At 48.8% G+C, this 18,124-nt stretch overlaps 1 protein-coding gene across 2 annotated transcripts in view; it reads right to left on the bottom strand.

Moving 5' to 3' along the window:
- VDAC1 (voltage dependent anion channel 1) overlaps nucleotides 1-17,404 on the bottom strand; it is a 28,512-nt gene extending 11,108 nt beyond the window's left edge. Inside the window, exons 1-5 of one of the 2 annotated variants that reach the window (XM_044227664.1) lie at nucleotides 17,254-17,404; nucleotides 5,990-6,062; nucleotides 5,414-5,463; nucleotides 3,994-4,146; nucleotides 3,850-3,902 (exon numbers count right to left, since the gene is read on the bottom strand). In XM_044227664.1, coding sequence (XP_044083599.1) covers nucleotides 3,850-3,902; nucleotides 3,994-4,146; nucleotides 5,414-5,463; nucleotides 5,990-6,056 — 323 coding nt within the window. In that variant the 5' untranslated portion in view covers nucleotides 6,057-6,062; nucleotides 17,254-17,404. Of the gene's footprint in view, nucleotides 1-3,849; nucleotides 3,903-3,993; nucleotides 4,147-5,413; nucleotides 5,464-5,989; nucleotides 6,063-17,035; nucleotides 17,134-17,253 lie in introns of those variants that run through there. The other variant, XM_044227655.1, reaches the window with a different exon arrangement.
- Nucleotides 17,405-18,124: the final 720 nt, after the last annotated feature.

The following is an 18,124-nucleotide window of genomic DNA, read 5'->3' as shown; positions in this document are numbered from 1 at the left end:
AGGGAGCAAACTGATGGTTATCAGAGGGGAAGGGGAAAGGGGATGGGAGGGCACTTGCCGTGATGAGCACCAGGTAATGTATGGAATTCCTGAAACATGGTATTGTACACCTGAAACTAATGTAAGACTATACGTTCACTAACTGGAATTAAAAAATTTTAAAAAAGAATCTTATCACTTAAATATACATACTAAAATACTTACAGATGAAATTATGTGATAACTGATTTATTTCAAAAAAGTCTGAGGGAGAGATTATGAATGTATAAATAAAACATAATTGGTTTATGTGTTGATAATTATTAAAGCTGGGTGATAGGAACATGATGAGGGCTTAACATACTATTCTGCCTTTTTTTTTTCTCTGCTTTTGTATGTTTGAAATTTTCTATATTAAAAAATTTAAAGGGCGCCTGGATGGCTCAGTCGTTAAGCAGATGCCTTCAGCTCAGGTCATGATCTGAGCCCTACATCAGGGTCCCTGCTCAGTGGGAAGCCTGCTTCTCCCTCTCCCACTCCCCCTGCCTGTGTTCCCTCTCTCACTGTCTCTTTCTCTCTCTCTCTCTCTCTCTGTCAAATAAATAGTCTTTAAAAAAAATAAGGTTAAACATTCCAAGTTGCCAATGATAGAATTTCAGACATTGTGGCTGAAAGTAAAGCAAACACCATTCACAAATGACAGTGATGCGTGCAACTTTTGTTCATGTGGCTTTGGTACATTTTCTCAAGCTTTGAAAGAAAGGAGTAACAACCAAACAAATTCTCTCTCCACAAGAAAAATTCAAAATAAACCTATTCTGGACTTCCTGCTCTTTGGGGAAAGAAGCCTAGGTTTTGGCTTATCGAATTGGCACCATGCTAGCTGGGTGATTTATGAAAGAAATCTGCTCAAAGGCTGACATTTAGAAAGAAAAGGAGACCAAGAACGATAAAAACCAGGCATCGTATAACCACCAGTAAAAAGCTGTGCTGGGTGCATGGGTGGCTCAGTGGGTTAAAGCTTCTGCCTTCCGCTCAGGTCATGATCCCAGGATCCTGGGATCGAGCCCCACATTGGGCTCTCTGCTCAGTGGGGAGCCTGCTTCTGCCTCTCTGCCTACTTGTGATCTCTACCAAATAAATAAATAAAATCTTTTTAAAAAGTGGGCGGGGGAGCTGCTGCTGACCATAGTGTGCTGCGGGTGAAAACAGCGGTGTTTACCAGCCATGCCAGACCATTCACACAGTGCCTCCCCTACGCTGTCTCAAAGAATTCTGGCCAGGAGCACAAAGTCCCCACAGAATGGGCAGTGCTGGAGCAGTGACTCAGATTCCTCTCCAGGTTCCTGCTCTCATGTAACACTCCACGCCTTTGGAGTTTTCCCTCTTTCAAATATTACTGGGATTTTTCCTTTTAAGCTACTTCCTGGTGCTGAACTGACAACTGCCTGAGTGAGGCATGACTCTGATTTCTGGTTAACAAACTGGCTTTTTTCTGTGGTGGGGTACCCAGCGTGGGTGCTGGTGCACAGATGAATCTGCAGCCTCATCCATAATGTGCTCTATGCTCAGCTCCAGACAGAAGCCAGGACGCTTTCCCAGCCTATCCCCCTTAGTAGCTTTGGAAAGCCAGCTTTCATTTCCAATCTCCATCAGGCCATCAAAAGTTGTCTCAAATACCCAGGAGCAATATGGACACAACCTTGGGTTTCTAAATGCCATTCTTCAATAAAATGAACTGAAGCTCCTTGGAGAAATGCCTGATAGCAGGACTAGAGAACAAGCAGAAGATGAGCCTGGTACATCTTCTGAAGTAGAGCTCAAAAGAAATGATAGGGGATAATAAAACACAGGATGTCAACTTGGAAGGAGGCCCAATAGCCATATCTAAAACAAACGAGTATAAAATATATTATGGTAATGGATTATAACCCACAGAATAAAATAAATGTCGATAGATCAGTACTGATATAAATAATTGATTAAATAAATAAATGAAGGAGAAGAGCAAGCTCTCCCTTACAGTAGAATCCCAATTAATAAATGCAGAAGGAATGATGGGAAGAGAAAAATCACCATCTGCCAAACATAATTGTTGCAGGCAAGAATCACCAATGGATACTAGGTTTCTTACTCAAAGGATAAGAAACAAATTATCTACATAGTCTCAAAGTATCTCCCAAGATACTTATTTACAAAGAGAAAAAGAGCTTCATAGAGAAACCTCACAAACACCACTTTCGTCAAGTCATCAAAGTTAATGTCACTAGTAACAAGCATACTGACATCTATGCCCTGACATCACGCACCAAGAAAGATGCAACACAACATCACTTCTGTGGCTGTGAAAATGGGTACCCTGAGTTTCACCATGAGGAAACATCAGACAAACCTAAATTGAAGGATTCTACAAAATAATTGGGCAATCCTCTTTAACACTGTCAAGGTCATGAAAAACAAAGAAAGACTATGTCTCAGATTAGAGGAGACAAAAGAGATTTGATGACTAAATGTGATCTAGTACCCTGAACTAGATCATGGACCTGAAATAAGACATCAATAGGACAACAGACTAGTTAACTCTACGAAAACCATATAAATTTCCTGGTTCTGATCATCATATTGTAGTCCTGTAAGACGTTAACATTAGGAGAGGCCAGGTCTAGGAAATAAGGGAACTCTACACACTACTTGTGCAACATTTTTGTGTATGTTAAGTACAAAATTACTTCAAAATACAAAGTTACATTTAAAAAAATGTTCCTCTTATGTGTATTACTGCAGGACCTGGAGACTTCTCTGCAAACCTCCCAAATGTAATGGGAGGGAAAACCCTTAAAAATTCCTAAGTGTGCCATCTCAGCACAGCAGACAAAGTCCTAGGCAGCAAATTCAAGCATGTGAGCACATTCCCCTGCCTCCCATGAGATCAGAGCATCTCTCTGGGTAACCTCTCCTGTCACAGCAGGGTGCCTGGAGGGAAGCAGGCAAGCAAGAAAGCAATGCTCCTGAGGGAGAAACTACAACAGGATGAGAACAAGAGCAAATGCAGCTCCTGCCCAATGGTCTTCACATCATTCAGAACAAAGTTACAGTAAGACTCCAACCTCCAGAGACAGAAGCCCTGCCTGCCCAGTCCCTTGCAGTTACCCACATGCAGTATAGGCTCTGAGCTCAGTAGACCCTTCCTCTAAAACACATTCATCAGAAGGGAAGAAAAGAAATAATATGGAACGGCAAAAGATGAAATCCATATGCCACTATATATATGCTTAAAGATTGCTGAGATGCTAGATTTTAATGTATATTTTACTACAATTTTTAAAAACTAACAAATGAAATTCAGTATATACTCTTGCACCTGTCAGCAGTATGTAAAACAACCTTCTCCAAGTTTAAGACAACTACTTCTCTGAATGGTTAAAAATTTAAAAAAAGGGTACCCCGTCTAGCCAAGGACCTGAGGCAACCAACACACCATCTTGCCTCCTAATGAGCCCAATAACTGTCAAGTCTAATTGGATTGAGGCTAGGAGGCATGGGGCAAAAAGAGCAGCCTCAGGAGCCTCCCTACAGTTAGAAGCCACACTATCTTGGTGCTGGGGAGAGGACTCTCCCAGCCTACAAATTGGGGTGGCAACCATGATCGCTTAGTCCCTGCTTCCAAACCTCGCCACTGCCCTGCAGCCTTGGCCATTTGTATTAGCAGCAGCCTCACTCACGTGAAAAAGCATTATTGGACCACAAGTCCTACAGCCTGCCACAAATGAAGCCAGGAGAACCACAACGGGCAGTGCAGAATCTTACTGGAACACATGGCTAAATGTCCTTGCTTTAAAAAAAAAAAAAAAAGCCACATGAGATTCTTACCCTGTGTTTGGTGAGAAGGATGAATCAAAGGTCAGCTTCAGTCCACGTGCAAGCTGAACGGAAAAAAATTTGCCAGGTTTAGTCAAAAGGCAGGGCAACAGATGTCAATGAATAAAACTACGTCTTTTCCCTGGGGCCCATTACCTGATCTTCCACAGTGATCTCTGTGCCTAGTGTGTTGTCAGTGTTCCATTTCTCTGTAAACGTCAGACCATATTCGGTCCACCTGTACTTGGTTTCCAGACTGCCCGTCACTTTGGTAGTCTCAGTGTTGGCTGAACCTGAGCTTGTAAATTCCTTTAAAGGAGAGAAAGAGTCACAGCCTGTCCACCAGCACGATGCCACCATAAACAGAACATACGTCCCCTTATGTAAGGATGTGTGGGGCAGGGGCTAAAGCCTCTCCTATAATTCAATATTTAAATGCAGATGGGGCGAAAGAAGTCTGTTGATTGAAGGACTCTTTTTGAGGAATTCTTCACCAGGAGACAACTTCCTTCCTCCCTGGTAATGCTTTAGTCTAGACAGGAAGGCAATCCCCCTTCCATCCTAATAGAAAAAGCACTGGGCTAAAGATGACACTGCAGTAGATCAGCCCCAAAACTTCCTCCTTCCAACAACTGCCATAAGCACAATCTCTAAGGGACTGCTAAGGGGCACCTGGGTGGCTCAGTCAGTTAAGCATCCAACACTCTGTTTCAGCTCACGTCATGATCTCAGGCTTACTAGATCCAGCCCCCACTACTCTGGAGCAGGAGTCCACTTGAGATTCTCTGAGATTCTCTTCCTCTCCCTCTACCCTTCTCCAGCTTGTGCACGCACTCTTTCTCTAAAATAAATAAATCTTTAAAAAAAAAAAAAAAAAAAGGAGGGGTGCCTGGGTGGCTCAGGGGGTTGGGCCTCTGCCTTCGGCTCGGGTCATCATCTCGGGGTCCTGAGATCAAGGCCGCATTGGGCTCTCTGCCTGACGGGGAGCCTGCTTCCCCCTCTCTCTCTGGCTGCCTCTCTGCCTCCTTGTGATCTCTCTCTCTCTCTCTGTGTCAAATAAATAAAATCTTAAAAAAAAAAAAAAAGGAACTACTAAGTTTTTTTTTTTAATTAATTATGTGGCGTTGAAAACCAGTAAAATTTTTTTATTGAACATTTTTATTTATTTACTTGAGAAAGAGAAAGAGAGAGGATGCACAGTTGGGGGAGGGGCAGAGGAAAAAGAAGCAGGTGATGCAGGGCTTGATCCCAGGACCTTGAGACCATGACCTGAGCTGAAATCAGACACTTAACCAACTAAGCCACCAATGCACCCTGAAAACAAGTCAGTTTTAATATAAGAAACAAGGAAAAACAAAACTGAGGCCTGTCAATTAAGTACACAAAGCTATTAAATTGGGGATCTGTCAGCAGGGTTCCCCTGGATCAACCATCCCATAGAGGCGGCAATGAATGTGACGACCACAACCCACCACAACCAAAAAGGGCCTTTCATTTGGCTCTGCCACCCAGGACATGGCAGTTACCTACTGATCTACAATAAACACTCGTACTCTGTGTCGGTCAGACAACTTACCAGTCCATTCTCAGATTTTGTTTTCAAGTCAAGTTTTATTAAGCCAAATCCTAAAGAAAGGAGATGGTAACTGTTAATAGGTTAAATAACTAACTTAAGAGTAGCATCTCTGCCCCCTCCTGCTGCTCCAAAATGCCAGGAGTGTATAGGGAGCCTGTCTCCGCTGCTGCCTGCCCACATGTGGAGCTCAGGAGGCACCAAACAGTGGCAGAAAGAAAAGGCACAGCACCCCCCAGAGCCCGACCTGCACTCCCAGCAGAATGGGAGGGAAAGGTGCAGGACAGCGTGAGCACATGCCGAAGGACAGGCTACATTCAGAAATCACACTCCACTGCAACGGCATCCACAGAGCTGCTCCCCGCCATGCGAGAGGAACTCAGAACGTCTGCTTGTCTGTAGTAATTCATGAGCCTGCCCCTACCAGCTGCACAAACCAAAACTACTTCACCAGCCATCGAAAGCTTGTCTTATTTTCCCTAACGTGAAAGTTGTAAGAGCCGACTGACCCACGTCTCTCAAAATGCGATGGGTGAAATCCCAAACATGCCAATCCAGCCTGTGAACGGAAACACTCACCATAACCCTTGGTGAAGACATCCCTGGCAGATTTGCCAAGATCAGCATACGTGGGAGGCACGGCCATCTTCTGCTACAATGAAAGAATCACCAGAAGAAATAATTCAGTAATTAAGGAAATTAGTTTTCCATCAATAAAAATTATTAGCTATAATTAACCACCAATAAAAATCATCAGCACAGAGTTCCAGATGTGCACAGAGAAGCCTTATTATCTCGAGCTTCTCCTTGTATCCAGAGGTTGAGATACCTAACAAGTTTTTGCTGATAGCAGATCAGCCTGCCTTTAGATCTCTTCTTGGCATCCCCAGGACTGAGCATAAGCCCAGAGTATAGCAGGAGTCAGTAAATGTTTGCTGAATGAATTAATTGTCAACGACACATTCCCATGAGCCAACTACTTTGGTGAACTGCAGGACTCTTGCCAATAAAATGTATCTTCTTACAAAATGTCGGCTACTATGACATTAAATGCGATGAAGAGAAATCAGAGCTTTATCAGGCCAGCTTATTTTCCAAATGGTTCTGATTTCATTCATTCAACAAAATACAGAGTACCTACTATGTGCCAAAATGAATGTTAACATTTCAAAAAATTGCACTTCAGAGGAACCCATTTTTTGAGTACCATTTTCTTCACACAGAATATAGTAAAACCTAACAATTAGGCAACTCTCCATGTCGAAGGAAACGAAACTACACACAAGCCTGAAAAATAAATGCAAACATTTATTGAGCAGCAATGGGACTTTATTTTTAAAATCAACTATCAGGGGTGCCTGGGTGGCTCAGAGGGTTAAGCCTCAGGTCATGGTCTCAGGGTCCTGGGATCGAGTCCCACAACAGGCCCCTTTGCTGAGCAGGGAGCCTGCTGCTCCCTCTGCCCCTTCCCCTGCTCATGCTTTCTCTCTCTCTCAAATAAATAAATAAAATATTTAAAAAGAAAGGAGGGAAGAGGAGGAGGAAGGGAGAAAGAAAACCATCAGGGGCACCTGGTGGCTCAGTTGAGCACCCAACTCCTGATCTCGGCTCAGGCCATGATCTCAGGATCCTCAGATGGAGCTCTAGGCTCAGCGGGGAGTCTGCTTCTCTCCCTCTCCCTCAGCCCCTCCCCTCTCCCCCACTCTCCTATGCTCTTTCTCTTTATAAAATAAATGAATAAATCTTTAAAACCAACTATCAGGGTGCTTGGGTGGCTCAGTCGTTAAGTGTCTGCCTTTGGCTCAGGTCGTGATGCCAGGGTCCTGGGATTGAGCCCCGCATCAGGCTCCCTGCTCCTCGGGAAGCCTGCTTCTCCCTCTCCCATTTCTCAGCTTGTGTTCCCTCTCTCGCTGTGTGTGTGTGTGTCTCTATCAAATAAATAAATAAATCTTTAAAAAATAAAATAAAATAAAATCAACTATCAAAGTTCTACTTGAAATTGTTGTATATCCTAAGTCAGTCAACAAGCATTTATTAAACATCTCAGTGTTCAAGGAAGGTGAGTAGTTCAAATACTCCTTGCCCTAAAGATCACACTGTTTCCCTGGGAGGCTTTGCTATGACGTAGTACATACACAGCATTAAAATCCTAACCCAGGGCAGCACACACAGAGGCAGAGAGAAGCCACGAGACAGCAACCATCACATGCATCTTCTCCATTTCCAGAATCATTAGCCTCAATTAGCGGAAATCCAATAAACCCACAGATGGCTCCATTAATTTTTAAAATACAGTATGCCTAAATTGCCAAACTGAATCTGCATATACCCCACATGAAATCACATATGTATGTATTCACACAAACAAACACCTGCATGGCATGTTCCCAGTAAGTGGGAGCCGCATTTCCTTAATTTCCAAGACGCTGCAAGAAGCAATGAGTGCACTAGAAAATAAACAACTACAAACGACCACAATTATAAAATTGTGGTCCAAGTCCTATTTTACGTTTTTCAGAGGTTTTGCTAATTCTGCTTCACCTCACTTTTGTGTCAGAGCAGAGCGGAGTGGAGCAGCCCAGTGAGCTGTTTACGCTATCCTATTTTTGTTGCTCGTGTTATTTCTTGCACATGATCAAGCTAGAACCATGGATAGCTCAGTCCACATTAGGGTCAGGCACAAAAAACATGGGGGAAGATCCATTTTAGGCTGTCCTCATTGGCTGTTTCAAGTCTGGGGACTCCTGTTCCCCTTCCACCCAAAACAAACCTCACAGATACATCCACCCCTGAAACAGAGCAGGAAACCATCCACCAGGTCCTCCAGAACAGAATACCGCCAGCATAAGCATGTTCTGACCACAGATTGCCCTGGTTTCCTCCAAGGAGAAGGAATGAAACAACCCTGTGTCCAAGGCTGAAATTATGCAGCCCCAAGGAAATCTGCACAACATCTCAGCTAAGGGCCCATAGCATTCTCCACCCCAAGCAATGCTAACAGGAATCAGTGGACTAAGCACCCCTCTTCAGAGCTGCCTTTCCCCCACTGGGCCACAAACAGCCCCGGGGGAGGGGAGGAGCAGTACAGTGGCAGTATCTCCAGATGAGCTAAGACCTCCCTGTACCTCAGGCGCCAGGGCCTTCCCAAGTACCCTCTGCTGGCTCTAGGACCCACCTCACCAGACAGGAGCGGCTTTCATATTTGGACTGGTCTGCCCCTCAGGGAAAAGGCAGATCACTCATCATTTAATGCTCCGGAAATACCCTCGCTCGTCACTAATTCCCAAAACCGAACAAGTAAAGCCACCTGTCAAAAAAAAAAAACCACTCCACTGCCAGCAAATATCACCCTAAAGTACATGGCTGTGGCCATTAAAGAGATTACCCTCTAAGGACAAAGGAGTTGGGGCCACAGAGGGAGCGTGGATCAGGCCAGGCTCTCCATGTGGCTCCCGCTCAGCCTCTGGCAGGGAAGATGCAGAGCAACCCCCAGCTGAGTGGGAGCCAAACCCACTCCTGGACCTGAGCACACACCCACCAAAAAAGGCAAGAGGATGACTCCCACTTCACTGGAAGCCCCCAAGTGCTGTGAAATGCAGCTTCCCTGTGCTTTTGGTGCTGTCTTCTGCTCTCCCCACCCAGTCCCCTTCTGCATTTATTGGAGGACGGAGGCAAGGGCCAAGATTCTGCTTTTTTACAACTGCCAACAGCCCCCAGGATATGCCCATTTTTACACAGTTCTCAGTACCCACTACAAAAACAATTTTGGTGTAGAAATTACAATTCCCATTCATGTTTTCTCAGGCCAGGACCAGAGGGAAGAGAGCCTGGCATCCTGCTTTCTCAGTAACCTCCCGCCTGTGCTGACTCTGAAGCTGAACCCTGGCCCCAGCCCCTACCTCCACCCAGATCAGCTCCAAATCGCTCACCATCTGTCTCTGCAGCATCCACTCCATGTGCCTTCAGAAGCCCAGCCTCTGGGGACTGAGCACGAAGTGGGGCACTCTGACATAGGAAGGCAGCCAGCCCTGGCCAGATGCCAGAAAGCTTCCTAGGGAAAGCAGGAACCCAGCTGTCTGCCTGGGAGCCTGGGAGCCTGGGAGCCTGGTTTCCGAGGATATGTAGAACACAAGGCATGGACAGGATTGGGCTGAACAGACTCATCCCCAGTCACTGATGACTTTGAGAAAGACTAGTAAATCACAGCAGGAGACAGGAGCCCCTGGTAACCCTCCACTGCCTGCTAGGCTACCTACCCAACCATACCCTGGCTGACCTTGAACGGATTATGTAAGCTCCACTCCAGCTGAGGAATGAAAATCCAGCCCATACTGGAAGCTGGAAGGGTAGAGATAGTATATCGCCCAGCATGGCCTGCATAACACTTACATAACCTCTGCCTTGGGGGGACATGGCTTCCTTGACTCATCAGTTGCCTGGCAGTGACGCTGCTCTGTTCCCAGCACCCCCAACACTCCCACAGTGCACACCTACCCCCAAATCATACCTTGAACTCAAAGCATCCCAGAGCCTGTCATGCCTAAATTTATCCGAAATATGTAAAAAGTATGTGTCAAAGATGACAAGCCCTGGCACGTAGCAGATATTCAATATAAATGCCTGTTTAATGCGTAAATGAGCAAGGAGCAAGAAAGTATTTTTATAGTAGGAGGAAAAAAAATAGAAACTTAGTAACCGACAAGAGAGTCTAAGTAAATGACAATGTAGCCAGGCAGCAGGCTCTCCCTCTACAGGGAAGGTGCAAGGCAACCAGGGAGAGGGGGTGGAGAGACCCTTCACCCCCACTGTGACCTAAGGGGAGCTCCACTCGGGCTGAGGAGACCCAGTGCCTTCAGAAGGGACCACTGCCACTTCTGACCTCAGAACAAGGTGTGGACTTTATTCTAATGGCCTCAGGGAGCCGCTTCAAAGTGAATGACACATCTGTGTTTGAGAGGCTCACTCAACAAACTGGCAAAAACGTATATGAAAACATCCACTGTTGGTGTGGAAAATGTTGAGTCCTGCTCACGCCAAGTGTTAAGTACTCCGTACAGGACAGTCCCTTTGGAGACAGGGGCTGGCCAGTGCCTAAGTGGGCATACCTTAACCTAGTGGCAATTCAACCGTGAGGAACCCACCCAAGGCACCCAAAGACCAGTGCAAGAGGGTGCTCATGGCAGCATGACTGACAACACACAAGCCAAAAGCAATGTAAATGGTCAACAGGGAAAAGAATTAATAAAATCAGGAGGCTTGCAAACTAAGGAGTATCACGTGGTAATCAAAAAGAATGAGATGGGTTTATACTTGGTGGCAAAGAAAGCTATGTTTGATATGCAGCTGACCCTTGCACAACACAGATTTGAACAAATCTACTTTTATGTGGATTTTTTTCAACAAATACAGTGTAGTACTGTAAATGTATTTTTTCTTCCTTACAATTTTCTTAATATTTCTTCTCTAGCTTAGTCTATTGTAATATAATATATATAACATACAAAATATGTGTTAATTGACTATATATTACCTGTAAGGCTTCTGGTCAACAGTAGGCTATTAGTAGCTAAATCTGGGGGGAGTCAAAAGTCGTACAAGGATTTTCGACTGCATGGGGGGTAAGCACCCCTGACCCCCATGCTGCTCAAGGGCCAGCTGTAGTTAAATGAAAAAAATAAGTCACAGACAATGTGCAATTCCATGTTACTAGAGGAAAACCCTTTTACATACATGTTCATTTGTTCACACATTTGCATATGATGGAAAAGCTGTAGGCCCATCTGTAAGTTGTGGCTGCCTGGGAGCTGCTTGGAAAGGAAAAGGGGTTTAAGGAAGGAGTGGAGTTAAAATGGGATTTTCAATGTTTGTTCCACTTCATTATTTAAGTTGTTGGTATACACTGGTAATTTTTTTAAGAACAGAAAAACTAAAAAATCTAACCAGTGTGTGTGAAATTGAGCTATGTTGCCTTCACGATGCTGCAATAAACCACATTCTAAAAGGCAATTAATTGCAGTGCAGGTGCCAAAAAGAAAAGCCATGTGGAAAGTTATCTATCCCGGTTCCAAGAACAGATTCAAACTACACTGAGATGGCAGGGTTAACAGGCAAGGCCTGTCGGGGACACATGCTACTCCCAGGTGACCACCTGGGGCTCAGGCCACCCTTATCAGGAGGCAGAAGTAAGACAGAATTCTCTAACTTTAGCATACCTGAGAATGGCCTGAGCTACCTGTTCCAAAGCCTTCTTCCCTCCCTCTCCGCCCTTCCCAGCCTAACAACAGGCAGCACAGCACTTTCGCTGGCAGAGGCAGAAGGATCCAGGTATCCAGGATCCAGAGAGGGGATCTGGCTGACAAAGGGAACAGGATAGCGTTCAGCTCAGTCAGGAAAGTCTTCTGGGCAAGGTTAGTGTGTTGAGAGACACCATCTTCGAGGGCAAGGGTACAAGAGGGCTAGGACCTAAACAGCAGGAGCCACCCTGCCATGGCATTTCCCAGCCCATCCGGGTGCCCAGGCAGCAAGGTCCAGTGACTCCTAGAAGGAGCTATGAGACTTCTACCAGCACCAGCCTCTACCAGCTGTGTAACTTTGGACAAGACTTTGATAAACTTATATTCCCAGGGTCTCACTTTGCTCATCTGTAAATCAGGCTAATAACAATGCCTTTCCACCAGAATTACTGCAAAGATGAAGTAAGGTAGGTAGGCAGGACATGTAGGAATGTCTGGCACACAGTAAGTGCTCCATAAACAGCAGTGCTAATCATAATCCATTATTCTGCATATTCTTTTTTTTTATATTTTATTTATTCATTTGTCAGAGAGAGAGCGCACGTGCATAAGCAGGGAGAACAGCAGGCAGAGGGAGAAGCAGACCATCCTGAGCAAGAAGCCTGATGCAGGACTCCATCCCAAGACCCCAGGATCATGACCCGAGCTGAAAGCAGATGCACTTAACCGACTGAGCCACCCAGGTGTCCCCATTCTGGATAGTCTTTGTTTGCTCCTCCAGATCCACTTTCTACCTCCATCCTGTTCTATGCCCCAAGAGCTGATCATTATGGACTGCTATCATAGGATGGTTGGTTTTCGCCAAGAGGAGGCACCAGAAGAAGATGGGAGAGCGAGGCTGGGGTATTCATTCCCCAAGCTCCCTCCCTGCTGGCCTCAAGTGGGCTCGGTTTACTTTCCAAGGCCACAGCTCCTGCCAAGGGGCCCTGTCCAGGTTCCAAAGGATCCAGAGTAGGGGGTTGGAGGGATACACATCACTTGTCAGATGCTCCACACCCTCCTCACACCTTTGCAAATGATCCCTTCATTATGCTTTCTTTGATTACCGCACATAAGTTTGCACCTGATCCCTGCAAGGACCCTGACCAACACAGCAACCACCTCTATCACCATCACCATCCTGAATTTTCCTCAGAAAAGGAAAACTGCAGGAAAGCCTTTGGCCCTGGTGTTTCTCTTAACAGCATTAGAGGTGGTTTGTCTGAGCAGAACTGGGCCAGCTTATAGGAGGAGCATCAGACCAGCCAGGGATTCGAATAAAAGCACCTCCCCCTAAGTCTGGGGACCAGGAAAAGCAAGTTCCCCAGTAGGAGGCCAGCCCAGCTCTGAAAGCCAATATACTGGGCCAACACCATCAGAAGCCTCCCCACCCACCCCCATCTCACACACAATTTCTCACCATAAAGGCAGCCTCTGGGTAGGTCTATAGGGGGCTGGCAAAGCCAACGTCCTGCGCTGGTAGCGCAGGTCCTGGTAGCAAGTCTGTGTTCCCAGTGCAGCTGTCCTTCCCTCCTACTCCACGACAGTCTCACACTGGGCAGCCCAGCTTCCTAGGCAGTTGCTTCTATTTTAAAACACTCTGGGAGGTAGGCCACCCCAGCAAAGCCTTCCATAAGAAGCTTCATGACAATGTAACTGACTTGGGGACACCCTGCTTGCCTCTCCACCCATCAAGGGAAGAAAGGCCTAGGCTGGCAGGCACCATGCCAAGTCTGAGTCCCAGGTGCACCCAGGGCTCCTGCATGGCCTCAGACTCCTCAAGTTCCCTGGAGCCTTGCTACCTGGCTTGACCTAGAGGGGTTAAAATAGACAGCGCTGGGGCACTTGGGTGGCTCAGTGGGTTAAGCCTCTGCCTTCAGCTCGGGTCATGATTTCAGAGACCTGGGAATGAGCCCCACATCAGGCTCTCTGTTCAGCAGGGAGCCTTTTTCCCCCTCTCTCTCTGCCTGCCTCTCTGCCTACTTGTGATCTCTCTCACTGTCAAATAAATAAATAAAATCTTCAAAAAAAAAAAAAAATAGGGCTTGGGCAGGTAGATTTGGGAGTCAAGCAGCCCTGAGTTCCAATATCACTCCACAACTCTCTAGATATGTAACCTGGGCAAGACAAGTCTCACTTTTCTTCAGCTCTAGTACGGGGAAGGAGGACCTGTCTCAGCATCGCTGTGAGAAATGAATTAGATTATTAACATAAAACACTTACTACAGTAAATGGTACCTGGGAGGTATGCAACAACCACAGATAGTGTTTTGTTAGAGGTTTGCATTTTATAGATTTCCTAGTATAATTACAGGTGCTAAGCAAGTTATCAAAAGGTCACCCTCAACCACAGGGTCCAAAGTCCTCCCTGATGACAATGAAGTACTATTTAGCTCAATATTCTCCACGTAGGTCCTAGAATGCCTCCTACCTCATTCCAGGAAAAACTAACCTTTCTCCTAATATGCCCAGGGTCATTGTCTTTGTAACAAAGAGGGGTGACTCCACGGACTGCACTCCGCTGACAGTGAGCTAGCCTACACCCAGCCACACACGGGTTCACTCAGATCAGTGTGAAAGAACACTCCCCTACTGGACAGCAGAGTCTACCTTTCACATCTATCAGCTCATCACAGGGCCCTTTGGTGTGGCAACCTCAGTGTGAATCTGCCAGCCCTGGTACCAACTCTGTGCTCAAGCCTCCTGACCCACGAAAAGGAAGCAATGGTACCTCTCTCCCAAGGCTTGTAGGATGGTGGATTCAATGTCACAGAACATATGTGAAGCCCCCGGGAGGGTGCTAAGCAGGCTCTCTAGTAAAAACGACTGTTTTGATGATGATGATCACACACTGGAGAAACTGAGGAATAAGACAGCAACCTGAACTGTACTAGATCAAATGGCTCATGTCAGACCCAAGTTGTGAACGCAATCTGCTCTCCAAGCCTCTCTCCAGCACAGTTCTGGGTAAAGGGCATGGATACCCAATCACCCACACCCCCTGAGGGCGAGCAGTCAAAGGAGGAAGGTGCCCAGGCCCAGCGGAGGATCCCACTGGTCACATTTCCTCAGTGGCTACCAGAGGAGTCTGGAGGAACTCCAAGGCCACAGACCCTTCTTCTCAGTCACCACCAACAAAGACGTCAGGCCATGAGAAATCCCACCAAGGACAGAGTGAACTGCAGTGTCTTGGGAGCATCTTACTGGTAAACATGGGGGGTCAATGTCCCTCCTTACCACCAGTTTGAAGGGTACTGCCCACATCTGCCGCGGGGTGCCTGGGTGACTCAGTAGGTTAAGCCTCTGCCTTTGGCTCAGGTCATGATCTCAGGGTCCTGGGATGGAGGAGCTCTGTATCAGGCTCACTGCTCAGCAGGGAGCCTGCTTCCCCCCACCCCCTGCCTGCCTCTCTGCCTACTTGCGATCTCTCGCTCTGTCAAATAATAAAATCTTTTTTAAAAAAAATTAAAAAAAAAAAAAAGAAAGAAAGAAAGGGAGCAAAGCAACCAGGCCCAAAACCTTAGAATAAACCCATTCACCTGGGTCACCCTCCCCTGCAGGCCCAGAAACACCCGTTCTACAGGTTTCCCACAGGACACGAAAAGTCACAGAATGAAGGTAACATGTTTAAAACAGTTATTTCAAATTAGGAAACAGTTTCACCTTTCAGCACTCTAGGGCTGTACATTCCACTGCAGCTCTTGAAACACTTGTGACCCTGCTAAGCAAGGCAATTTTCTAGAAGTGAACGAGATGTGCATGTCCCTTAGAAAGGTTGTCCAAGATCAAGAGATTATGGTCGGGGCCTGCAGCCACGACATATGCCCGTTCAATAATTTCAGAAATACTTAATGAGCACCTACTATAAGCCATGTGCTGCAGTGCTAAAACTATCCTCCTATCGGGAAGGATGAGCTGCCTCTCAAGAGTGCATCTACCCCCATCGACTCTTCTCAAGTCTACTGTGCGCCAAGTGGCACCACCCCAGGCACTGAAAACAAAGCTGCAGAGGGCTTAAGCCGAACCCTGCAGAACTCAGTCCAGAGCCGGGGTGGAGAAACAAGGCTAGTCCTGGGCAGTCTGCCCTGGCCTTGCCAACCGAGTATTAAGCAAAGGAGGGGTCCATTCTCTATCTCTCCACAGAAGTGAGGCTGGTCAAGGGCTAGGATTCCCTCAGATCTGCACCCACATGCAAGTACATGCTTCAGCCTGACCTTATCTGTCTATAAATTTACAGGATTTTTCATGAATTATCCTGAAAGTTACTCAATGCCTGGCACATAAATGCTTAGTAATAATGTTTAAAATAACGGGGACTGGCTATGTTTATTGAACCCCTTCCAGAACACCACGTGGAGTTAAAATGGTCTGCAGAGCATGGGATAAAACCTCCCTAAAAGCCTCAAGGCTGTCAAGGTTTCTATCTAAGGCTCTGCGCTAAGCACCTCATTTCATTCTTCCCAAAAACCCAACGAAGAAGAGCTATAATTGCTCCTATGCCACAGATGAGAAAACCCAGGTTTGGTATCGTCTCGGCTGCGTGACCTTGGACCAGTCACTAGGACTGCAGCTCTGAAATCCAAGGGCTCTGAACCAGTTTCGTGAAAGCTCCGCCGCAGTGAATGAATGAGCAAACGAACCAGGAATCCCTCCTAAGGCCAAGGAGGCCACATCCGCTCCCCGCGGGGCGTCCTCTCCCGAGGCCTAGCCTACTGCCCAGGCCCCAGCGGCCTAAGTCGACTCTCAGCCTCCGGTTCCGCCCGCTAAGGAGCTGGCACCGGTGGACAAGTGCCGGACGCCAGATTCTCTGGGCGTGGACCAGACACGCCGGACACGGCCTGTGGGTCTGGGAACGAAAGGCCACGGTCGTCACAGGAACTGATCCCCGCGGCGACAGCATGGCCCGCACAGGTCCGTGGGCCGAGCCCGGCGAGCGTGGGTGGAAGGCGGTCCCCCTCCCGACCCGCGCTGGCGGGATCCAGGGCCAGAGGGCGCCGCCGGGAAAGGTCACCTAGACCTGGAGCCGGCCTGGCCTTCCCGCGGCGGCCCGTGCCCTTCCGCCCGCAGGTTCCCGCAGGTCCCCGCAGGCTCCAGTCCCAGCCGCAGGCTCCCCCGGACGTCCGGCCTCCCGCTCCCCCGCCAGGGCCCGCTTGCCTCCGGCCCGCGCGGCCTGCTGTGCCCGCCGCGGACCGGCCAGGCCCGCGCCGGGCGCCCCGGCTCCTTCCCTGGGGCCTGGCCCTGGGCCCCTCACCCACGCCCGCTCCTCCCCCCACCGCCTCCGGGTCAGCTCCCCGGGACCAGGCCCGCAAACCCGGGCGCCCGCAAAGCGCGGGCCGCTCTCCGAGGCGCCTACCTTAGCGGCAGCGGCGGCGGGCTCAGCGGCTGCTACCGCGGGGGCTGCAGTGAGAAGAACGAAGCGAGCGGGCCGAGGGCGGGACGGCGCGGACAGCGGCGGCGCGGACCCGCCCCGACCCTACGCGCCCCGACCGGCGAGCTCCGCCCCTGAGCCCGCCCCGGACACCGCCCAGGCCTGGGCCCGGGTCCCCAGCCCCTGTGGGCTCGCGCCCTTACCTTCCCGCGCCCTCAGTGCCCGCCACGGGTGCGTGTGCGCATGGGGTATGCGGGCACGCGTGAGAGCTGCGTGTGCCCGGGCACGGGAATGAGGCGGCGTGAGGACTGACGTGCGCAAGATGTGTGCGTGCGCGGGGACACGCGTGCCGGCCGCCCATGCGGGCCGGTCTCGGCTGGAACTCCGCGGGGTTGAAGCCTGCGTGGAGGGAGGAGGGTCTTCCGGTTCGCTAAGCGGTGGCCGGAGGGAGGGACTTGCGCCAAAAGGAGACGCGCGGGATCCTGGGCCCACATCCCGACCTTGGGGCTGGGAGACAATCGCTCTTCCCCGGGAAATGACGCGGCGATGCTGGACCAGCGTCTAGCCCGGGTGGCCTCCGGGACCCCCGGGACCCCTACCCTGGCAAAAGCCCTCAAGCGGTGTTAAATCGGGCTCCTGGGGGGGCAGTTCCAGGCCCGGCTGGGGACCTGGGCGCCCGAGACGGCGGGGATACGGAGGACGGGCCACAACTGTCGTTCCGCCGCTCCCGGGTCCCGGCTCCGGAGGATTGTTTCCGCGCCTCTGACCCCAGGCTCTCCGAGACCTGCGGCGGCCGAGGGCGAAGCGCTGAGAAAACTCCCCTGTGCGCCGAGTTCGCACTCCACATTAGCAGACACTTTTTCCCTGGAACGAAACTGCTAGTAGCCATTTCCCGAGCATTTTGAGAAGTGAAAAAAGTAAAATGCGTTTCGCCAGAATGTCTCCTGCTGAGTCTCACAGCGCGCGGACATCATGCAGGTTCTGGCCAGCCGAGGGCCCCTCCGGGGAGGAGATCAGCGTCCAGCAGGGGCCCGCCTCCCGCCATGCGCGGATGGAGCGTGGCGGCTCCCTGCT

The sequence above is a fragment of the Neovison vison genome, chromosome 1 (assembly GCF_020171115.1).
Source record: "Neovison vison isolate M4711 chromosome 1, ASM_NN_V1, whole genome shotgun sequence".
NCBI classification, from domain to species: Eukaryota; Metazoa; Chordata; class Mammalia; order Carnivora; family Mustelidae; genus Neogale; species Neogale vison.
Note: the sequence above shows the minus strand (reverse complement) of the source record. Positions and strands in the feature narration are given on the sequence as shown.